This window comes from Hemicordylus capensis, chromosome 2 (genome assembly GCF_027244095.1).
Source record: "Hemicordylus capensis ecotype Gifberg chromosome 2, rHemCap1.1.pri, whole genome shotgun sequence".
In the NCBI taxonomy this organism is placed as follows: domain Eukaryota; kingdom Metazoa; phylum Chordata; class Lepidosauria; order Squamata; family Cordylidae; genus Hemicordylus; species Hemicordylus capensis.
This window is the reverse complement of record NC_069658.1, coordinates 363,025,293-363,050,406: the sequence shown is the minus strand read 5'-3', so window position 1 is coordinate 363,050,406 and position 25,114 is coordinate 363,025,293. Positions and strand designations below refer to the sequence as shown.

The window sequence follows — 25,114 nt, the reverse complement described above, 5'->3', positions numbered from 1 at the left end:
TGGAAACAGTTCTGCAGTTTGAACTTGAACACAGAAAGTGAGAGGAAGAGCAGACAATTTCTAGCTGGAGCTACCTGAAATGGGGATGCAGTCATGGTGTGGAAGGGAGGAACATGATGCAGCACATAGGTATCTATGCGATAATAATCATGGGCAACATGATGGGCAGCCCTCCGATGCTAGGGACCTGCTGTGGCTGCTGCATAAGTTGAAAGGCAGCCCTAATGGGTCCCTCATATCAATGGAGGGCTGCCTGGCACGTCGGCCATTAAGAAGGATGAGGAATTAGTGGCTCTGCTGCCTGACTATCTTAATATATTTGCCTTCACTATCCTCTGCTTGTAAATCTTTAAATTATTATCTGCAGATTATTATTAAAGTAAACATTACAAAGACACTATGAGTTGGAACCTGACAGAGAGATGGGGTGGAAATTTTTCCAAGGAAAATAGAAAGTTTTCCCCCCATACATAATTTTTCAGTGGAAAAACTTCCATTTGACTAATTAATAATCTTTTGAGTTACAATGAGGGGAAATTAATATGTTGGAGTGGAGTGTTTTGTTTAGGAATAGGTTGAATAACATGCCAAATCAGATCACCATTTAGGACATAAGGAAAATTTGAATAGTAATATTTTTGAGAAAAGAATTAATGCAATTTTAATGCAAATGAGGGGAAGTTTGCTTAGGAAATTTTTCTGGAAACACACATTTCTGGCTCTTGACTAGCTTTGCTTGAGTGCAATGGTACTACCATTCATATGGGGGCAGGATTATGCTGTCCCCGCTCCATTGGCAGACCCCTGTGTCCTACACCATTTCTGACACTCCCGTGACCTTCAGGCTTGATGTTTTAGGGATGTAGGACACAGAGGAGGGGGTGAGAGACGCATTATGCAAGCATTGTGCCACTCGCTGTTCTCTGACTTCAGGCTTATAAGCCTCCAGTGCTGTTTCATTCAAAGGAAACTATATCTGTGGTGCTATTCTGGAACTTCTCACCACTCAGGTGTTGGTGAGCATATAACAGTAGTGAAACACTATCAAGTATCAGGGATTCTAACCTGGCTGCAAGCACATAGGTAAGACAGAACCAAGACCCTGGCAAGATGTGCAGAAAATGTTGTAAGAGAAAGATGGTAAGTGTTGTTGGATTCTTAAAGGCGGCTCTGCCGAAAAGAAAAAAGGAATCTCTGTAGTATGGTACTAAACTGTAGAAGGGCTATATTGTTACCCCAGTGGACTTTTAAGAAGAGCCCTGCCAGATCATGTCCACAGTCTTTGTCCAGCATTCTGGACTATCTAGCCATCACCACATTTTGTGGCAGAGAATTCAATTGATTAATTATATACTATATGGAAAAAATCTATGGAACAAATCCAGGCTGATTGATGTAAACTTTATGATGCTGGCCAGCTGTGTGTGTTGGTAGTGTAATTGTAAAACCTGCAGTGCTCAACTGCCTGGGAATGAGTTTTGACAGCTTTGTTTTTTACAGCGTGTAACTAACAGGATGGGTGTGACTGTGATCTCATAGACCCAGGAAGAGAAGGGGAGGAGGTAACCAGGCATTGTTATGAAATAGGCTGTCTGGCAAATTGGCATCCAGCAAGAAACACTACTTGGGTGCAGATAGGTACGTTGCTAATGAGAATTATTCTTCTGGCTGAGGTCATGTGGGAGCAGGGAGGACCGTATTACTTAATCCTTAGGACTACATAATAAACCATTGGCAAATGAGATGGAAGGCTTAGTGCTGTCTTTCAGGAAGGAATAGTTGCCATGAGGAAGCATCAGACCAAGTCATCCATTAGTAGACATGCTCCTCCTTTCTGTGTCATGTCTATTAATCACTTGAAAAAATACATTGAATAACACTTACCTTTAACAATTCAGGCCACTTTTAAAAGAAATGGGGTGCAAAGATCAACTAGGGTTGGACTAAGAAGGGTTTGGATAACTTCATGGAGGAGAGGTCTATCAATGGCTACTAGTCGAAGAGCTGTGGGCCACCTCCAGCCTGAAAGGCAGGATGCTTCTGAGTACCAGTTGCAGGGGAGTGACAGCAGGAGGGAGAGCACTCCCTCAACTCCTGCCTGTGGCTTCTGGCGGTATCTGGTGGGTCATTGTGTGAAACAGGATGCTGGACTAGATGGGCCTTGGGCCTGATCCAGCAGGGCTGTTCTTATGTTCTTAGGGAAGTGGAATAAAGGTGGGATGAAATGAGCACCAACTGAACTTGCTGGCCAAACAATGATCTTCCCATCAAAACTTTTAGCCACCTTTGTCATCCAGCAAGTAAATGCGCATGGGGTCAGCTCAGCATTGAAGGGCCCAGGACACGCATGAACAGAGTCTACAGATGGTATCACTTGTCCCAAAGTAATCCTTTCATTGCTTTTTACATTTATAGAAACTCAGGCTCCTGCCCTCTATCACTTTTCAGCTCTCCCCAGGCCAGTTTGTTGCCTTCCTGGCCACCCATTTGGGGCTTAAGTAAGTAGGCTTACCATCCTGGGGAACAAAGTGCCATCTGTCAGTCTTGCCTGGTGAGCCACTATGACAGTCTTTCTCTGTAGAGTTTTCCCTGCATCCACCTCCACCTGGTCTTCCTTCAGTGGGAGTCGCTCCCTGCTCCCAAGTTATTCTGGTGCCAGGTAAGGTGGGCTGCTTGATGTGGGGTCCCACGGCTTCTCTGCTGACCATGGGATTGGCTTCCTGGTCATTCTTGCTGTGTGCCTCCTTTCTCACACTTCTGGTCCTTGTTCTCCTTTGCTTTGCAGGGGCCACACATAGGAACATAGGAAGCTGCCATATACTGAGTCAGACCATAGGTCCATCTAGCTCAGTATTGCCTACACAGTCTGGAAGCGGCTTCTCTAAGGTTGCAGGCAGGAGTCTCTCTCAGCCCTATCTTGGAGATGCCAGGGAGGGAACTTGGAACCTTCTGCTCTTCCCAGAGCAGCTCCATCCCCTGAGGAGAATATCTTACTGTGCTCACACATCAAGTCTCCCACTCACACGCAAACAGGGCGGACCCTGCTTAGCTAAGGGGACAAGTCATGCTTGCTACCACAAGACCAGCTCTCCTCTCCGAGGAGACACATTCCTCTCTGAGGAAACACAGAGACACATTTTGAGTACTACTTAAGAAGAAGGTTTCTTGCCATTCAGTTTCTGAACATGACATTCCTGAAGTGTTGTAAGATAAGGAAACTTGGCCGAAAAGTAAGAGGTCTTTCCTGATTTCTCTCGGTGAGATTATTGGTTAAAGCAGTAGTGCAGTACCCCTCCTAGTCCTGCTGGTCAGTGCTGGAAAAGCATGTGATGACTCTATTTTTCACCAAGATTATTTATTTTTCCATGAACTTATTTTCCCCAGGCACCCATTTTAAGTGAGAATCCACCTTTCCTCATGTTTCTATTAGTTACACTTGAGGAGGCTTAAATAACTTGGTAGTCTTGACTTGGGGAAATTCTCTATGACACAGTTTGGGAATGGAAGGGAAGAGGCAAAGCTATAGAAGAAGTGAAAAGGTATACTTGACACAAAAGTGTGAAGGGAGAGGCAGCAATAAGCAGAAGTGGAACTGAGAACAGAAGAAATTTCTGGGAATGAGGTGTGGTCAGGATGAGTGTGCTGGGAAGTGTGCTTCATAACTTGGCTCTTTACTCCTAGGGATTGCATATCCTATGGCCTCACAAACCAGAATGGTTTTGTGCATGACATTAATCCTTTAATGTTAATATGTGCATGACATTAATCCTTGGTCACCAGGAGGGAACACTAGCCCTGTTCTGGCAACATACCCAATGATATGAACACATGGATGGGGTGGAGAGGGATCATTGTCTCTCGCCCATCCGACCTGTGTGTTGGTTCCCTTTATATATTCGTATGATTGTACGGGCAAGAGGGCAGGGCCAGCAGACACAATCCTGTTGACAACCCCCTCCCCATCCACATGTTTAGAATGCTGGATAAGTTGTGTGAACAGGACAATTTTAGGAAATGATCAGGAGTGCCTCTCTCTGCTAGCTTTCAAGGCATGGGGATCATTTATAGTGCTGTCCTTCCATCTGTAAAAGTGGGTGACTAGAAATGTACAATAAGCAAGCAAGCATCTCTTCAGCCTCAAGAAATGATGCCAGAATTGGAGTGGAGGAGGTCTGGTCTTACCAGGAACTAACCAGTCTCTTGAGGCACCAGGTTCCTGAGAAGGTGCCATTTTTCTACTTCCAACCTCCATCTTGGTGTGTCATTTTAAACTATGAACCAGAGAAAGGATGTCATTTTGACTTTTTGCTTCAGTTGAAAAAATGTGTGCTGTCTGGTGCTGATATAATAAATTGAAACCTTACTTCAGCTTGATTGAGGCAATATGACAGTTTAGTAAGTTACTGCTGGATTTTGTTTTTTACTTTTTACTTTTTAATCTTTTCTTAAAATTTTAAGCAAGGTGACCTAGCAGATTGATGAATAATCATTCATTTTACAAATTAAAAAAGAACTAGAAAAATGAGACCAAAACTTACCAAAGCTAGGCAAACCCAAAGGCATTCCTGAAAAGCCAGGTCTTCATTAGATATCTGAGTGTTGGTACCTCTTGAGGGGATTCCATAAAGCTGTTTTGTGCCAGCTGAAGTTTCCAAATGCTTTAGAAAGCACTTACTTCTACTTGGACTAGTGGGGTGAGGTTTGTGACAATGTGTTTGAAATATAGTACCATCATAAATTAAAGTTCATTTTTCCGCTAAACATGTTACAGCTGAGATGGCTCCTTTCTCCCTCAACTGCCACTATAAAGTGACCAGAGACTATCTTGCTCTAAGGAGAGGAGAGACAAGACATAAAGAGCACAACATCTAAATATGTCAACATGTTCCTTTTTGTGTGGTTTTTTATTGAGGCTTTTATATAAGCCGCTTTGGGAGGTTTGCCGGAAAAGCAATATATAAATGCCAAAAAATAAATAAATAAGTGAATTGAGAAAGTTTCAAAATTGCCATTATATTGTGTGCCTTCTGGACAATTTGTTAGTATCTCTTTTTTGAAAAGATGTGATTTTTTTCAAACCTTGTGTGAGTAATGTTATAGCAAGTTTCCCTTTTGTTCCCTCTCTGTAGAGATTTTCCCCTCCTGCCTCTGTAGAATTGTGATTTTGTACATTTTCTTCCAAATGAAGCTTCCTATCTTTCTCTCTCCTGCAGCGTTAACGAGCTTTACGTGGACGACCCAGACAAAGACAGTGGTGGTAAAATAGAAGTAAATTTGAACATCAGCTTGCCAAATCTGCACTGTGAATGTGAGTACTTCCTTGCAATCGTGGTTGAGTAACCACTGTATTCTTGAGTTGGCTTCATATTTCACATTCAGATTGCTATGAGTAATTCCTATTCTTTTCTAGGAAAAAAGAAAATGTTCTGTTTTAAAGTGCATTCTTGCTTTTTTCATGAATGACCTCTTTCTGTTATTGCTAAACTCTTACAATGTGCTAGACTGCACTAGCCATGGAAATGGCACACCCCTTAACTGCCATCTCCAGATAGGGCTGGGATAGATTGTAGTCTGAACCCTGGAGAAGGGTTGCCAGCTAGGGTACTAACCTAGATGGTCCAATGGTCTGACTCAGTATATAAGGCAGTTCCATATGTTTGCTTACCTGTAGCCTCCACCTAGCCAACCTTAATGGTCAAAATGAGTTTGCTGCCTCAGTCTGTCTACAGACAAACCTCAGATTTAATGGAAGAACTCAGACAGGTTGCTTCTAGGTAAGCAACCAAAGTAGGGATCTTTGGACTTTGCATGCTTGAAGGTAGATAAAGACTTACTCTCTACATGTGGTGGGTGGTATGTCTCTCACTATATATCCCAACAGCTGACCCAGGCTGTAACCAGAATCTTATTCTCTATAGAAAGCATGCCTTTCCCCTCTAAAGGCTTTTCCTGGCATGTGAGTGTGCCCTCATTTTATTTATTCATTCATTTATTTAAAATATTTCTATACCACCCAAAACTTAAGTCTCTGGGTGGTTTACAATTAAAATTATTTAAAACATCAAATCAATTAACAATTAAAATCATTTAAAACATTTAAAACATTTAAAACCCAATATTAAAAATATTAAAATTATAAATCTAATTAAAAGCTTGGGTGAATAAATGTGTCTTCAGTGCCTTTTTAAAAGTTGCCAGAGATGGGGAGGCTCTTATTTAGGGAGTGCATTCCAAAGTCCAGGGGCAGCAATGGAGAAGGCCTGCTCCTGAGTAGCCACCAAATGGGTTGGCGGCAACTGCAGATGAACTTCTTGAAATGATCTTAACAGGCAGTGGGGCTCATGGCGAAGAAGATGTTCTCTTAAATACCCAGGGCCTAAGCTGTTTAGGGCCTAATCAGACAGGTTCAAAAGGCCATGTAGTACTATTTCAGGAGCATCGACGTTCTCTGTCACTTGTTTGGATGAGAAAGGAATTAGCATCCATATCCTATGGACAATTCACTAAATATGCACCATAGAATTTGCTTAGAATACTTAGATGTCAGTGAGATCACAGATTAAGGAGGTCAACAAATCACCTAATACAGGTCATATATAGCTGAATAAATGCTTTGAAGATGAGAAACTTGTTTATGGTTATTCCTTCTAATTATCTTTGCCACTATTTTAGTTAAGTTGATTTGTTTGTATCACAAGCCAAAAAATGTATCTGGAGAAAGAAGTGTGCATAGCTGTTTGCTAACTGGTTTTTAACAATCTCTCTCCTCCCCTTTGTTCCTTGATTCCTAAACATGTAGTGATTGGATTGGATATTCAAGATGAAATGGGAAGGCATGAAGTTGGCCACATTGATAACTCAATGAAAATTCCTCTGAATAATGGAGATGGCTGCAGGTTTGAAGGCCGTTTCAGCATCAACAAGGCAAGCTGAATTAATGTTCCCATCCTGGTGAAATGCTGGCAAGTTTTGCCAAGAAGCTGTTGTGAGCCTGCACATTCAAATATCTTACCAGAATGAGGTTCAGCCTCTGGTACATGAGGAGGAAGGGTTACATCTGTTAGGCCTTCAAAGTGTGAAGAAGAAAACAAGGATGAAAAGATGTTGTTTATATTTATTTATTCTATTTTTATACCGCCTTTCATAAAACTCATCCAAAGGTGGTTTACAAAAGTTAAAATACAATAAGATTCAATAAAAACTTGTTAGAATATTAAAATAAATTAAAAACAATAAAAACGCCATGAAACAGCAGCCATAAACAGACAGACAGTGCAGCCCGAAATCAGAGAGATTGGCAACCCATAAGGAGTAAAAGCCTGAACAAATAAGAGTTTTTAGTTGTTTTTGAAAAGCAGCCATAGCTATCAGAGAGTGGGCATTAGGGATGTGTATGAATTGAGATTTGTGCACAGATTTGAAGCTGAATCAGTTCATGGGGCTGCCGAACTGATTCGACTGGTGGAGGGAGGCAGCAAACAGCATCTTTAAAAGTGATGACAGCAGGTCCTTACCTGCTCCTCTGCTGCTCTATGCAGCTTCCTGCTGCTGCAGCGGTCCCCCCAGCAGCTTGCACACATTGGCGGCACGTAAATGGCCTCCACCATGCACAGTGGCCATTTGCATGGTTAGTAACCATGCTGGGTTGCTTGGGAGAGCACTGCTGGTCCGTGTGGGCTACTACACAGCACACCACAGCAGCAGGAAGCTGTGTGGAGTAGCAGAGGAGCAGGTAAAGACCTGCTGTCTCCACTTTTAATGGTGTTGCTTGCCACCCTCATCCCCAGTCGAACTGGTTTGGCAACCCCATGAAACAGTTCAGCTTCAAATGTGTACACGAAGCAAGATTCATGCACATCCCTAATGGACATCCCCTGGAAGAGCATCAACAGAGATGGACCTTTCCTGCATGCATGACAGTTGAGCCTCCCTTGATGTTGGCACATTGGAGCAAGCCCCCTCTGACTGTCTTGGAGAATAAAATAGATCTGTGTCTAAGCATGTCCGCATTGGCTGATTTTCCCTAAGTTATATGCCAGGATAATTCAGAAACAGCTGGTGCATTCTGCACCTCATCCTGGGTAGTGTCCTTGAGTAGAGTTCCACATCAAGGTTTTCTTCTAGGAAATCAGCATCTTATTAAAGAGGCCCTAACTTTCCTGCAGTAGTATTTGCAGTGTTGATGCAGTCATGACAAAAAGCACTATACTTGTAAGAAGGAGTTCAATTTTGCTGTTTCAGTTGGCCAGTAGGAAAGAGCCATGAATTGGCCTATCCATATAGTTGTTGTGACAAAAGAGCCCCTGGTGGCGCAGTGGTAAAACTGCCGCCCTGTAACCAGAAGGTTACAAGTTCAATCCTGACCAGGGGCTCAAGGTTGACTCAGCCTTCCATCCTTCCGAGGTCGGTAAAATGAGTACCCAGAAATGTTGGGGGCAATATGCTAAATCATTGTAAACCGCTTAGAGAGCTCCAGCTATAGAGCGGTATATAAATGTAAGTGTAAGTGCTATTCATAAACCTACCATGTGAGGTAGCACCACAGGGAGGTGGTTCCCTTGCTGCTCCGTTTGTGTACAGACCAAAGAAGTGCGACAAGTACTAGTGTGGACATGACCTTAGATTCAATGATCAGATTATAGAAGAAAAGGTAAATGGTGCCTTACAGAAATAAAAGAACGCCACCCTCTGACTCCCTTCCCCATTTAATGCTAATTCTCTCCTCCCTCCCTCCCTCCCTCCCTCCCTCCCTCCCTCCCTCACACTCACTATAGCCTTCTAAAAATTACAACTCTGGAGTCTGGGGCCTTCTGGCTCCTTGTAATGTGAGCACTCAAGACATGACCTGGCCTTGTTGGTGAAGATGCATTACAGTATATCTGTTTACAATTGTGTGATTACCTGAAGAATCACTAGTTGAAGGAAGTAGTTAAAACAGGAATGAAAAAACAACTGTTTAGATGTATACACCACTTATATTAGAAGTAGGGCTGCCATCCAGTTTCAAACTTATGATTATTCATTGACTAATTGATTAAATCGGCATACTTTTGCACACTAATAATTTTGAAGAGAAAAACATGTTTACTTTTTCTTTCTTTTAGGTGAAGTATGTATGACCTTGTTCAGATATAATGGAAAACCATGGCTTCCTGCTTTTGAGAATGAGCTCCTGCAGGCTGCGGCATGTGTGTCTGCCCGCCCCCCCACCCCCACCCCACCCCACCCCAGACTCCATTCCTACCCTTTTGCTTGCAAGAAGAAAGCTTTTGCAGAGCTAAACCCAAGTTTGTCTGGAACAAACTCTGATGGATTTAAAAACAAAAGTAAAAACTTTCCCTCTCTTCCTCTTGCATGCAGAAGACAAAGGCGGGGACGGGAGTGAGTGGGAATGGGAAGCGTGTGTGCCTATTGCTTGTACAGGCTTGTTCTTGTAACCATGGCTTCCAGTTACATCTGAACTGGTCCTATGCGTTGCAGCAGGCATCACTTGAGGAGAAGCATTCTCTCTTGTGTGAGAGAAAAGAAAAAGCCTTTTTGAAAATATCAAATACAGCTTTTACAAATACTGGGCAGCATGATCATGCCTAGTTAATCATGGCTAATTTCCATTGAAATTAATGATACACATACACACACACCCCATTAACATGTTTTAGTGTATTACCTGATTACTTGGGCATTGTTGTAATGGATTAATCAAATCGATTAACTGACTAAATGTTGTAGCCCTAGTTAGGAGGGAATGCCGCAAAGAGGTTTACTAGATATTTTCTGGGGCAAGCAGATGCGGTGAGGTAGTAATCTTGCACTGACATGTCATTCTGCTTATTGGGTGCATGCCAGGAGTGTGGGTAAACTTGACATCTGAAAGCGCTTCCAAGTTCTTTGTGGCTTCTTGATGAGCACAGCCTGTCTGTGTGCTGCTTCCTTCTCTCCTCCCAAATGGTTGCACCTCCAGCTTGTGAGTCACTGCTGTGCCAAGGGCTGTGGTCCAATTCCCCACAAAATCCCTTTCTGTTCCAAGAGCTGCTCAGCCATTCAAGAATGTTAGCTTGACAGAGAGAAATGTCTTGGTGTCAAAGATGAGTGTCTTCACTTCTCCTCACAATAGAGTCCAAGTTTCTCTCCCAACAGCAGTGGAAAAACTAGGCCTGGGGGAGGCCGTTTTGTGGGACGGGTGTGTCTGGCTTTGGGTAAGCTGACCATGTAAGGCAGCCTGTGACTCGGCAGGGTGGGGAGAGGGAGTATGTGGCATGCTGCTAGCAAAACAAGGATGTAACCCTAATTCATGCCTCACTTTCACCGCAGGCTACAAAATTCTGCTGCTGCTGCTGCTTCCTCCTCCCACCAATTCATGTTAGAGCATACCTAAAAATAACAAGCAGGACCTACCCTGGCTCATACTGCCGTATAAAAATACACAGGGATGTCTTACTGCTTTCCATAAAGTTTGATGGCTTGTTTCTTTTCAGCTGCTTTTCATGTCAGCTAGTGTGGCTGGTGACTAACTGTAAAACACTGGCAGGAAGACGGGATCTTAAAATGTAAAATTCTCTCTCAGCCTAGCCTACTATCTATCTATCTATCTATCTATCTATCTATCTATCTATTTATTACATTTGTACACCGCCCCAAACTTTCATCTCTGGGCGGTTAACAATAGTATAAAACAAGTTAAAATATGTACAAAAACTTAAAACAATTTAACAATTTAAAAATCAACCATGAATTAAAACCTTAAAATTTAAAGAACAGAAAAAGCTTGGGTGAAGAGGTGGGTTTTCAAATGCTTTCTAAAAATTGTCAGAGATGGGGAGGATCGTTTCTCAGCAGGGAGCGCATTCCATAGTCTCGGGGCAGCAACCGAGAAAACCCGTCCCCATGTGGCCACCAGCCGAGCTGGCGGCAACTCAAGACGGACCTCTCTGGACGACCTCAATGGGCGGTGGGGATCATAATGAAGAAGACGTTCTCTTAGATACCCAGGGCCTAAGCTATTTAGGGCTTTATAAGTTATGACAAGCACTTTGTATTTTGCCCGGAAACCTATTGGCAGCCAGTGTAACTCTGTCTACAAAGGAGTGATGTAGTCTCTCCGAGATGAGCCAGAGACCAACCTGGCCGCCGCATTCTGTACCAACTGAAGCTTCTGGACTACGTACAAAGGCAGCCCCACATAGAGCGCATTGCAGAAGTCAAGTCTAGAGGTTACCAACATATGTACCACTGTTTTGAGGTCATTCATCTCGAGAAACGGACGCAGCTGGCATATCAGCCGAAGCTGATAGAAAGCACCCCTGGCCACTGCCTCAGCCTGAGAAACCAGGGAGAGGTGTGGATCCAGAAGTACTCCCAGACTGCGAACCTGTTCCTTTTGGGGAAGTGTGACGTCATCCAGAACAGGGAGATCAAAATCGTCTCTAGAGTTCTGACTTCGCACAATAAGTACCTCCGTCTTATCTGGATTCAGTTTCAGTTTATTCTCCCTCATTCAGCCCATTACTGCTTCCAGGCAAGCATTTAGGGAAGTTATGCCATCTCCTGAAGAAGTTGACATGGAGAAGTAGATTTGGGTGTCATCAGCATACTGGTAACACCCCGCTCCAAATCCCCTGATGATCTCTCCCAGCAGTTTCATGTAGATGTTAAAGAGCATTGGAGAAAGTACGGAGCCCTGAGGGCACCATACTTAAGCTCAGATTTCAAAGAGCAACAGTCTCCAGTTGACACCATCTGGAATCTGTCTGAGAGGTAGGAGCGGAACCACTGTAAAACAGTGTACCCTACCCCCAGCACCCTCAGACGTTCCAGAAGAATACTATGGTCTATAGTATCGAAAGCTGCCGAGAGATCCAAAAGAACCAACAGAGTCACATTTCCTCTGTCAATTCCCAATTGGAGATCATCCATCAGGCTGACCAAGGCAGTCTCCACCCCATAGCCCGCCCGAAAACCAGTTTGAAATGGGTCTAGATAATCAGTTTCCTCCAAGACCGTCTGGAGCTGAGAGGCCACCACACTCTCAATTACCTTGCCCAACCATGGAAGGTTGGAAACAGGCCTATAATTGCTCAACTCTGAGGGATCTAATGCCAGCTTCTTAAGAAGAGGTCTAATAATTGCCTCCTTAAGACAAGGAGGCATCCTGCCCTCCCTCAGAGAAGCATTTATGATATCTACCAGGCCTCCTACAACAGCCTCCCCGCTAGATAGAACAAGCCATGTTGGACAAGGGTCAAGAGAACAAGTGGTGGGCCTCACCGCTCCAAGCAGCTTGTCCATGTCCTCAGGAGTCACAAACTGAAACCGATCCAGTCGAACCACATAAGAGGAGTTGTCGGACACCTCCAAATCAGACATCGAATTAATTGTGGAGTCTCCGTCTAAGTCGGCCTGAATCCGAGAGATTTTATCTGCAAAAACCTCTTTAAACACATCGCAGCGGGTAACTGATGACTCCAAATTCTGATTCAAGGAGAGGGGGCACTTACTAGCCCCCTCACAACCCTGAACAACTCTGCTGGATGTGAACTCGCAGATGCAATACTTCACAGGGTTGTTGTGGAAGAGAAACTTAAGTATGTAGTACACCGCTCTGGACTCCTTGGAGGAAGAGCGGGATATAAATGTAACAACAACAACAACATGTGGAGTACACAGTTAACAATCAATGGCAAGACACTTGGACAGGTTAGCATTAGAAGAGGCATTTTCCAAGGGGACTCACTATCCCCTCTGTTGTTTGTAATCGCCATGACTCCACTTTCACAAATACTAAACAGAACAGGCCTCGGATACCAAACATCTAAAACATCAAGTAAAATAACCCATCTGCTGTACATGGACAATCTGAAGTTGTATGGAAAGTCCCAGTTAGAAATCGAATCACTGCTAAACACTGTCTGTATATTCAGTAGCGATATAGCAATGGAGTTTGGACTAGACATGTGTGCTGCATTAATAATGAACAGAGAAAAAATAAGAAAAACAGAAGGAATAGAACTGCCCAATGGAAGCAAGATCAAGAACCTGGAAGAGAAAGAACATTACAAATACTTGGGCATTCTCCAGGCTGATAACATTGCACACACTGAAGTTAAAAGAAAAATGGGAAGTGAATACATAAGGAGAGCTAGAAAAATCCTCAAGTCCAAACTCAATGGCGGGAACACCATACAAGCCATAAACACTTGGGCTATACCTGTTATCAGATACACTGCAGGGATAATAGACTGGACCCAGGCAGAGCTAGAGACGCTAGATCGTAAGACCAGGAAAATAATGACCATCAATCATGCTCTGCACGCCCGCAGTGATGTAGATAGGCTATACCTCCCTCTCAGCTCAGTTGGAAGAGGAATGCTGCAAGTCCATCAAACAGTAGAGGAGGAGAAAAGAGGCCTTGAAGAATATATCAAGGACAGTGAAGAAGATGCACTTCAAATGGTCAATAACGAGAAACTATTCAACACCAATGAAAGAAAGCAGGCCTTCAAGAAAGAACAAGCCAAGAACCAAGCAGAAAAATAAGCCCCTGCATGGTCAATATTTGCACAATATAAGTGGAAAACCAGACATTGGCAAGACCTGGCAATGGCTTAAGAATGGCAACTTGAAGAAAGAAATAGAGGGTTTAATACTGGCTGCACAAGAACAGGCACCAAGAACAAATGCAATAAGAGCAAAAGTAGAAAAGTCAATAACTAACAGCAAGTGCCGCCTTTGTAAAGAAGCAGATGAAACCATGGACCACCTAATCAGCTGTAGTAAAAAGATCGCACAGACTGACTACAAACAAAGGCATGACAAGGTAGAAGGGATGATACACTGGAACATCGGCAAAAAATACAAGCAGTAGCCAAAATTTTCCCAGTAGCCAAAAATTGTTGGGACCATAAAATTGAAAAAGTTATCGAAAATGAAGATGCAAAAATATTATGGGACTTCCGACTACAAACATCTGCCACACAATACACCAGATATAACTGTCGTCGAGAAGAAAGAAAAACAAGTTAAAATAATCAACATAGCAATACCAGGGGATAGCAGAATAGAAGAAAAAGAAATAGAAAAAAATCACAAAATACAAAGATCTACAAATTGAAATTGAAAGGCTGTGGCAGAAGGAGACCAAAATAATCCCAGTGGTAAATGGCGCCCTGGGTGCAATTCCAAAACAACTTGAAAAGCACCTCAACACCATAGAGGCCACAGAAATCACCATCAGCTAATTACAAAAAGCAACTTTACTGGGAACAGCCTATGTTCAGCGACAATATCTATAATAACAGCAACAACTTTGATAATAAAATTCAGCCATCCCAGGTCCTTGGAAGGACTCGATGTCTGGATAAAACAAACCAGTCAATAACACCTGTCTGACTGTGTAAATAAATAAATAGATAGATAATAAAAGGTTTACTAAAACCTTTTATTTCTGTTCTCAACTTTTCATATCATTTAATTTCTCTGATTTTTATAAAGACACACACACACACTCACTCTTTAATCATACTACATCTTTGTTTCTCATTACTGGCTTCATCTGTTGTCGAGTTTAAACATCTTCCCATAATCTTTAAAGCCCTACTCGTGTCGTTAAATTCCATACTGGTTCAATCTGTGTATTGATCTACAATCATTCAGAGCCCTATTCGTACATTATGTTGAACATTTGTATGAGTATTAAGTGTACACAGATACAGATCTTAAAATGTAAAAATCCAGCCCATCGCCGCCTCCGGGCAGGCATTCAGGGAGGTTATGCCTTCTCTTGATGATATTGACATAGAGAAATAGATTTGGGTGTCATCAGCATACTGACAACACTCTGCACTAAATCTCCTGATTATTATCTCTCCCAGCTGTTTCATGTGGATGTTAAAGAGCATTGGAGACAGCATGTAGCCCTCAGAGACACCATATAAAAGTCACGTTCTTCAGTGTGGTCTCTGTCCATCAACATGATCTCTGCGTCTGCACAGGAGCAGTCTTCGGAACTCTCAAGCTCTTCCTGATTTTTAGCGATAGCTCTGTCCCTCTAGCCTCACTCCCGTCCCCCCTCAGTTCAGTTTTTCATTGTCCGCCATACAATTGACAGCTTCTTCGATGCTCTCTTGCTTCACTTAAGTGCCTGAATAGTTCTTTTTCTCATTTCTACTCTTAATTTGACACTCCTTTTATTCTGTCTCCAGCTTCTCAGTTATTCCTTTAGCCTTTCACCTTTTGTGTCTTGTTTTATTGCCAGGGGCTTTTCCCCTCTCGCCCTCCCTCTGCTAGTTCCCGCCCTTTTTTGCTGCCATTTTTTCTTTCGTTCCCTCCCCTCTGAATTTTTCAAGGTAGTCTTGACCAGCAACTCCCCCCCCCCGCCCCGCCAATATTTCTTTTGACTCCAGGGCGGCACTCATCTATTATCCTGGAATAATTAAAAAAGAAAGAAAAAAGAAAAAGACTCATGAGGAGAATAGTGACTTTTTCACTGTTAATATTTCCCTGTGGGAAATTCAGAGCCACCTGCCTTTCTCCGGACCAGCCATCCCTGCATGGCAAGTTGAGAAATTTTTAAATGCTACACACTCTACAACATGAAAATTCCACTGTCAGACAGCCACTCACTCTGCTTGAAATGCCTTGGCAAATCTCATAGAGTTGAAGCCTGTCTTTTTTGCCACAATCTGTCTAAGCGCACCTGCAAAAACAGTACTTTCCCCTTATCTGGAAAAGGGCGCTTGCTCCCACTATGTCATCGGTACCTTGTACCTCAGAAGATGCCTGCCCATGTGATTCAGACTCATCCCCAGCTGGGGGTCCAGGGCTAGTCTTGGAAGTGAAAGGGCTCTCTATACCGTTGCCCCCTTTGGTACCGTACGCTCTGCCCGGGGTACCTTTGTCGATAGTTCAGAGCAAAGGGGCAGGAGGTGTGCCTAAGAAAGTCTCCCCAATGTGCCTGAAGATCACTAAGCTCTCTGTTGTTCAGGGTGCAGAACCTGCCAAGAAAACAAAGGTACTGCAACCAGGAGATGCCCCTGTGTCATCTTTGAAGCCCCCTGCCCATCCGCTGGACCAGGGTCCGCTTGCTGTACCAAAAATGAAGAAAGTGACGAAACCTCCTCAGGTCCCATCAGAGCCCATAATGCCTCGGGACCCTGACGCAGAACCAGTTTTACCTGTCCTGTTGAGGACTCCCAAGCCGAGCCTAACTACTCTCCGAGTAGCTCATTGGGGTATGATCCTGAACCTGATGACCCAGACTCCTATGGTTCCGACCCATATGACCCTGACCCTTATGAGCCAGACGCTTACTACCCTCGGTACTGGTCATACAGGGATGATATATGGGATCCATTGAAGAGAGGCTACATGGATCCAGGGATCACTACTACCTCCGGTACCATCATTCTCCACTGCCTTTAGAGCCCTATCATGGCCCGCTCTATGGCAACCCTCATCATGCTTACCCCAGAGACAGACCCTGGGATTGGAGGGGCTATTCCACGAATTGTTCAAGGTCAAGATCACCTGCACCCAGTCACCATCACGAGCCAAGGAGGTGGTCCCGCCTTCTCAAAAGCCTACGCTGGTTACAGTTCGTTTGAAACTAGCAGCTCCGCTACCACCAACTATTCCTGTTCACCCATTGCCGCCTACTCAACCAGTGCCCCAGGTGCCTCCTTCTCAACCAGAACCACAGGAGCTGCCTGCTCCACCTGAGGCCCCGTCTGAGTCTCCTGCTCTGAATCCTGTCCCAAATTTGGAACCTGAATCTCATGACTCACAATCCAGCTACCATTCTGCACCATTAGGGGATGTTCTGAATCCAAGTTCCCCTGTCAGAGACCTTCGCTCTCGCTCTGAGCAGATCCAAAGGATGGCAACATCCCTGGGCCTGAAGATAAAAAAACCGTATAGACCAGAAGCAGATCTGATTTGGGAGGTGATTGACTCAGAGGCACACACACCCGTTGCTCTCCCAATGTTTAAGCCCTTGCTGGATGTAACCAAGGAGGCTTGGTCTAAACCCTCTGCTAATCATCCCACGTCAAAGAAGGTTGCGAGCTTATACAAGATTCAGTATGATGACTGCCCATTCTTGCAGCACTACCCAGTGCTGAATTCTCTTGGGCTGGAAGCAGCCCAGTCTCATGTGAGACACAGGGTCCTCTCTGCTCTGGTGGACAGGGAGGGCAGGAAGTTGGATTCCATTGGCCAACACATTTATTCTACCACTATGTTGCAGCTGAAAATAGCAAACTGTGAGGCATGCATAGACAGGTCCAATCCTTTTCCTGTGGGAAAAGGTAGGCTCTTACTTGGACATGCTACCCAGTGAACAAGGAGATCTTGCTCAGGTGATTTGTGTGGAGGCTACTTATTTGGCTAAGCAACAGCTACGTTTTTCCTGGTATCAAGTTGGATTGTGCAGTTAGGTCAGTGGCTTCTTCAGTGGCCCTTCGCAGACATGCCTGGCTGCATTCATCAGGACTGACCCTAGATGCTAAAACAAGAATTTGAAGGTCCACCGTTGGATGGGGAAGCCTTATTTGGGCCTGCCATTGATGAGACTTCAGAAAAGGTCCAGAAGCTCAGGAATACTGCTTGTTCCATGAGCCTGCAGACTTCCTCGAATAAAACATCAAAGCAATACCATTGGATGAGAGCTTCAATGTCTAGAGTTTCTTCTTATTCCCAACAGTCCAAATCTTCCTTTTGGGGAAACCAACAAAGGTCTTATAAAAAGCAATACCAGCATTTTCAGCCTCAGAAGCAGACCCAGTTGAGGCCCAAGATGGCTCCTACACGAAGTGTGCCTGACACTCTCTGCTGCACCCTCAGCACCCGCCTCCTCCCTACCTGCTTTCACCCCTATCTGTCCTGCTGTGATGCTGTCACCTCCAACCAGTGGGTTATCACCATCATCCATGTGGGCTATGCTCTGGAGTTCAAAGACACGCCCGTCTTACCATTCTGGGTGCAACCTACCAAACCCACAACCCCACTGGTCAGAGTGGTGACTGCTCTCCTGGCAAAGGATGCTATAGAACTGGTGCCTTGCGAAGGGGTATCCGGTTTCTATTTGCCCTACTTCACAGTCCCCAAGCACGACAGAGGACTCCATCCTATCCTCGACCTTCGAGAGTTAAATACTCACCTTTGTTACAAGAAATTTGGTATGCTTGGATATCCTTACACTCCTCCAAAGGGGCATGTGGTTTGCCTCCCATCAACCTAAAGGATGCCTATTATCATATCACCATTCGTCCTCAACACCGCAAATTCCTCCAATTCCAGGTGGGTCAGATGGGATGCCAGTTCAGAGCCCTTCCTTTCAGCCTCACACCTGCCCTCTGCATTTTCACGAAATGCAGGGCCGTGGTAGTGGGTTACCTGCAGGCGTAGGTGTTCAAGTTCTGCCATATTTGGATGACTGGCTCTTGACAGTGGATTCCAAAGAAAACCTACTGGACAATCTCTGCGTAACAATGCACTTATTGAGGGATCTCTGCTTCCAAGTCAATTTCAAGAAGTCCAATCTTATTCCAACGAAGGTCATTTATTTCATTGGCATTTAATTCGACTCTGTAAGGGCCCTACGTATCTACCTTCAGAAAGGATATACAGCATCACCAATCTAGTGCAGGATTTCTTAACCTTGGGCCCCCAGATGTTGTTGGACTACAACTCCCATCATCCTTAGCCACAAAGGCCATGTCTGGGGATGATGGGAGTTGTAGTCCAACAACATCTGGGGGCCCAAGGTTAAGAAACCCTGCTCTAGCGCATCTTTATTTCATTTCATTTCATTTCTGTACCACCCTTCCAAAATGGCTCAGGGAGGTTTATATTAAAACAAAGCTAAAATCAATTAACTATTAAAATCTAAAACTGTAAAAACATAAAACCAATTATTAAAACAAAACAGATTTTAAAACCCTGGAAAACCAGGCCAAACCTTTATGATTTAAAAACAATTTAAAAACCTTGGAAGGCCAGGCCAAACAGTTAGGTCTTAAGGACTCTCCTGAAGGCCAATAATGAACTCAGATAACAGATTTCTTCAGGGAGTGCATTCCACAGCCCTGGAGTAAGCTATAGAGAAGGCCTGCCTCTGAGTCACCACCAGAAGTGTTGGTGGTAACTGAAGCCGGACCTCCTCAGATGACCTTAATGTGCAGTGGGGATCATGCAGAAGAAAGTGCTCTCTAAGATAACACGAACTTAAGCCATTCAGGGCTTTAAAGGTCATAACCAGCACTTTGTATTTTGCCCATACCGACATCCAGTGCAACCGTTTCAAAACAGGCATAATATGGTCTCTCCGGGTTGCCCCAGAGACCAGTCTGGCTGCCGCATTTTGAACTAATTGAAGTTTCCGAACTACATACAAAGGCAGCCCCACGTAGAACACATTGCAATAGTCAAGCCTGGAGGTTACCAGCCAATGCACCGTTTTGAGGTCATCCTCTTTATGGAGGTTGGCACCACTTACTCTGCTCACCTCATTTCCTGGCCCTGCGAGACGGGCAGCTGCTCAACCCTAGTGTTGATGATCTTTGCTTAATGGAGTGGCTGCTTCTCCCATACTAGAGCCAGCTCTTCAGGAGATACTGGTAGACTCCAGAAAACCTGCCGCGAGAAAATCATACCAACATAAGTGGATGTGATTCACTACCGGTATGCACACCTTACAGGCGGATCCGTCAAACCCGACTCTTTCAAACAATTCTGACTTATCTCCCTGAGCTGAAGTCCTCTGGTCTCAAGTAATCTTTCATAAGGGTGCACCTGGCAGTCATCACATGCTGCCTGACTGATCTCAGACACCCTTATCCCTTCAAGAATTCTACAGTGAAACGTTTCTTGAAAGGCCTAGTGCTGAAATTTCTGAATGCTCCAAAGATGGTCCCTGCTTGGAACCTTCCTTACACAGTTAATTGGGGCCCCATTCAAGCCATGGCTTTCTATGATCTCCGACTCCTTATGTGGAAGACCGCGTTATATTGGTTGCACTCACTTCAGTGCGTACAGTGGGCGAACTACACGCTCTCTGAGTGGATTCACCCTATCTAGTTTTCCATAAGGATTAAGTACAACTTCGACCAGATATAGAATTTTTGCCTAAGGAGATCACCTCGTTCACCATGCCCAGACTGTTTCTCTGCCAGTATTTTTCCAGAACCCCTCAGTGGACCTGGAGCCTAAACTTCACTCCCTAGATGTCCGCAGAGCTCTGGTGTTCTACACCCAATGGACCAAAGAGATCCGACAAGGGCCCCATTCGTATGTTCGTATCCTATGCTGAGTGCACTAAGGGCCATCAACCCTTTCACAGACTTTTTCGAGATAGATTGTGGAAGCCATCAAATTGGCCTACCTTCTCGCCAAGAAGCCGCTGCCAGGTCCGGTGCAGGCCCACTCCACCAGGTCTCTGGCTACCTTGGTTGTCTTCGATGCCAACCTGCCATTGGATGCCATCTGTAGGCGGTCATATGGGCTTTGCCACATATGTTCATATCACACAATGCCTTGGACATGCACGCTTGTCAAGATTCAGTTTTTGGTAGGACAGTGCTCTGCTCCATTTTCTAGTGACTGCCATCCCATCTCTTTTCAAGTAAGCTTGCTATGCACCCATGTGTGATGGACAGATACCACACTGAAGAACAACAGGTTGCTTACCTGTATCTGAGGTTCTTCTAGTGTCATCTGTCCGTTCACAAATCCTCCCATCCCGCCCCACTGCAGTCTCCTTTTTCTTCTATATTTTCTCCATATAGGCAGACTCCTGAACTGAACTGAGGGGGAATGGGAGTGAGGCTGGAGGGGCAGAGCTACCACCAAAAATCAGAAAGAGCTAGAGAGTTCCAAAGACTGCTCCTGTGTAGGTGCAGAGCCCATGTGTGATGGACAGATGACCACTAGAAGAATCTCTGTTACAGGTTGTTTTTGAAGAACAACCGTTTCCAAGTGACACCATCTGGAATCTGCCCAAGAGGTAGGAGCAGAACTACGTCAAAGCGGTGCCTCCCACTCTCAACCCCCTCAGGCAGTCCAGAAGGATACTATGGCCAATAGTCAATAGTAATGAAAGCTGCTGAGAGATCCAAAAGGACCAACAGAGTTGCACTCCCTCTGTCAATTCCCTGAGATTATCCATCAGGCCGATCAAGGCAGTCTCCATCCCATAGAACCACATAACAATTTGTGATGTAGTTCCACTGGTGACTGTGTTCCCAAATGCCTGCTGATTACAGAGCAATCCAATTGCAAATCACATCAGAGCTTAAATGCTCAACATTGTCATGGCAACTGGAGTCTTTTCCAGTGATATCTGTGTATTTAGAACTGCACATACTGCACCTTGGAAAAGATGTTTGGGAAGGTGCTGCTGTGAAGGTTGGGGCCTGAGTGCCATTAAAACAGAGCAGCAGCAGCAAGAACCCCTTTGATTTATAATCTGTTTCAGCTCGACCGTTCTCTCGGCACTTGCCAGGGTGCCTCTCTGTTCCTGGTCTTGAGGGCTAAATCACAAGGCTGCTTTAGCACATGGCAGCTGCAGCAAAAGGCTACTCTGTGCTAACCAGCTGCTTCTGACCATGCCAAACTGGTCATATACATGCACATCCACAGCCTGAATCCAAGTTTTAGCATTGGGGTTTGAGGTGTTATGCCAAAAATGTTTTGCTGCAGCTGTCACACAGATTTAAGGCAGTCAAGTTAAACTGTACCGAAATGAGCAAGGGAAGATTGGGACAAAAACAGAATTGAAATGAGGATAATGAAGGACATATATCATATTTTAAGGAGAACTGTAAGCACCTTTGTGGTCAATGGGAGTCAGTCAGTCAGTCACTTTATTTCAGTCATCGACCAGAAACAGAATCATAAACAAGAGAGCGGCACTTGCACACAATATAACAGTATTTAGCCACTGAATTAGTAGACTCAGAATTAAAATTAGACAATAAGACATTTAGATAGAATTCATCTGGATGTCCAGGATATGTCTTCAGCCAAGGTAAAATAAGATTTAAACAAATATCCTTGTGGAGGTTACAGTATAAACATGATCAGTGGTCTCCACAGTGCTTGAACCACACGGACAAAGCCAGGAAGAATAAGGAACCCCCTTAAGTCTCCCATAGAGCACCACCGATGGAAGCGCATTTAGTCGCGCTAGCAATCGAGCACGTCTGAATTTAGGAAGTGTAATATTACTTAGGTATGCAGCAGGGTTCGAGCTAAAAATCTGATCGCCCAAATACACACCTTTTGGAATTTTAGCTACTTTACATTGTAAATCAACGTCCAGTATTAGTTGCTTGATGAGCTTCATAGTAGAGTCATGACCCAAGCTACTTAGCTCATCAAGCGAGAACCCATAAAATTGAGATTTTGTTTCAACCAATCATTTCCATGTAGAGTTAAAGGGATCAATTAATGGAAGCAGAGCAAGACCCAGTTGGAGGTAATATAGTTTTAACCAAAACAGAAATAAACATTTTCAATATTCCACCTCCAAGGTACAGAGGTCTACTTCACGTCTGATGACGGCATTAAGAACGCAATTGGGAACCTGTCAGATGGACCTAATACATTTTGTTTGGATAATCTCCAAAGATGTAAAGTTACCAAAGGGACCAAGCTGAGCTCCATATAATAGCTGTGGGTAAACCTTGGCAACAAATAATTTGATAGCTGCTGGAATGTATAAAGCCCCTTTTGTGAAATAAAAGGATATAATTGAATTAGTCAATAATTGGGCATTCTGCACGATGTAATTTAAATGTGCCTGGCAACTGCCCGAAAAATGGAAAACCACGCCAAGGTATTTATAGATTTTTACTTGTTCCAATGGGTGACCATTTTATTTGCCATGTATGTTGTGTGGGACGCTTAGCAAAAACTAATACTTTCGTTTTTTGGTGGTTTACCTCGATACACTCTGCAGTACAAAAAGAACTAAGTAATGAAAGTGCCCGCCTCAAACCCACAGGTGTCAAAGACATAAGCACCATATCGTCAGCATACATGAGGATGGGAATTTGTGGACCAATTTGGGCGGATGTATCAGGGGCATATTCATACCAGATACGAGAGAGAGAGAGAGAGAGAGAGAGAGAGAGAGAGAGAGAGAGAGAGAGTGTGTGTGTGTGTGTGTGTGTGTGTGTGTGTGTGTGTGTGTGTATATATATATATATATATATATATATATATATATATATATATATATATATATATATAAAATGACAGGGGCCAAGATACATCCCTTTCTCACCCCTCTAGTGGTGGAAATTTTGGCTGATAATTGACCCTGATCTCCACAATGAACCTTTAAGCGTGTGTTTTCGTGTAGTTTATAAATCAGTATAAGCAGGCATTTATCCAGTGATAGATCCTGCAGCTTAACCCACAGACTGTCCCCAGAAATGGAATCGAAAGCAGATTTCAGATCAATAAATGCTGCATAGAAGGCCGAGCCTGGCTTACAAGAATACTTCTCTACCAGGTGTTGCAGTGTAAACGCTTGCTCCGTAGTGGAGCGCCCCTGGTGAAAACCAGCCTGTTCAGGGCCCAAGATGTTATGAGTTTCGATCCAATCACTAAGTTTTGCCAGATGATGTTTGGCATATAGTTTGGCAATAATACTCTAAGCTTATGGGGCGATTATTTGATGGATCTGATCAACTTCCCTTTTTGTAAATAGGGACTATTATCACAACACCCCAGTCTGGAGGGACTTTAGCAGTGCTGTCGATAAATGTAAACAGAGAGGCAAGGACAGGGGCCCAGTGGGAGTCTTAAGACTTCTAAGTGTCCACTCCAGGAGTACAGCTGTGATAGTGTTTCAGCACCCTGTTAACAAATGTGTGTGTTTAAAGATGAACTATGGATGTGTCTGCATGGTGGTGTCTGGAGACCAGATGTGTGCATGGGAGCAATCCACAGGGCTGATGTAAGAAGCTTAATCTGCACAGTTCCAAAAATAATGTTGGCTCCAGGTGTTCCATGGCATAGATTCATTGCCTTGGGGAAGAACTTACCCTGCTTCAGGCTTAGCCTTATGGTGCTGAACCAGAAATTTAGGGCCATGTTCATGGAGACTCAGCCTGTATGGAGGGGAATAGCCTTGAATCAGCACCTCCTCTGGTAGCATTGCAACTGATAGACAATTGCAACCACACACAGTTTGGATCGTGTGAAACTGATGTACAGTACTCAGAGGGGCCTTTGGGAGGTATGTGGGAAGAGGCTGATAAATAACGTTTGCATAAAAATGTCTCATTTAATTTGGGGGATATACCAAGAACACTTTAGGTCTTTGCAATCTGAGCATTTGTTGAAGGATGTAAAAACAACAACACTCTAAAATAAGAGATTGTACTTATTGGTGTTCTTAGATTTTGTCAATCATTTGTGTTATTTTTTAAATGGGAAAGTGGGGTTTGTTTGTTTGTTTGTTTACATTTTATATCCCACTCTACCTCCAAGGAGCCCAGAGCGGTGTACTACATACTTAAGTTTCTCCTCACAACAACCCTGTGAAGTAGATTAGGCTGAGAGAGAAGTGACTGGCCCAGAGTCACCCAGCTAGTATCATGGCTGAATGGGGATTTGAACTCGGGTCTCCCCGGTCCTAGTCCAGCACTCTAACCACTACACCACACTGGCTGTAGATAATTGGAAGTAAATAAATTTGAAGAGGCATTGTTCAGAGTCTAAATGAATCTATCCTTGCTGTCCTCATCCAAAAGGGATTACATGGGTTTCAGTCCTGGAAGATAATATCTGGCCTTGGCTATGTGGGAGGTCAAACTAACAAAGTCTTCCCCTTATGTTACTCAGCGTGTCGCTTGGCTGGTGCTGAGAAGTGAGTATAACAAAATGTTGAACTGTTTCTAGGTGCCAGGTAATTTTCACGTATCGACACACAGTGCCACTGCGCAGCCTCAAAATCCTGACATGACGCACGTCATCCACAAACTCTGCTTCGGTGACACACTGCAGGTGAGTCTTGGGCGAGGGAGCTTTCAAGAGGATGAGAGAGGAGCCACTCTTGCTGTATACTGAACATTAATATATGCACTTGAACAGCTAGCTATTTCTGGCCAAA

General features: G+C 44.1%; 1 protein-coding gene across 4 annotated transcripts in view; it reads left to right on the top strand.

The window, feature by feature from the left end:
- ERGIC1 (endoplasmic reticulum-golgi intermediate compartment 1) overlaps positions 1–25,114 on the top strand; it is a 141,519-nt gene that overhangs the window by 86,397 nt on the left and 30,008 nt on the right. For all 4 annotated transcript variants that reach the window (XM_053303679.1, XM_053303677.1, XM_053303676.1 and 1 more), the window contains exons 4-6: positions 5,214–5,308; positions 6,800–6,924; positions 24,904–25,008. In XM_053303679.1, the coding sequence (XP_053159654.1) occupies positions 5,214–5,308; positions 6,800–6,924; positions 24,904–25,008 (325 nt within the window). The remainder of the gene's footprint in view (positions 1–5,213; positions 5,309–6,799; positions 6,925–24,903; positions 25,009–25,114) is intronic.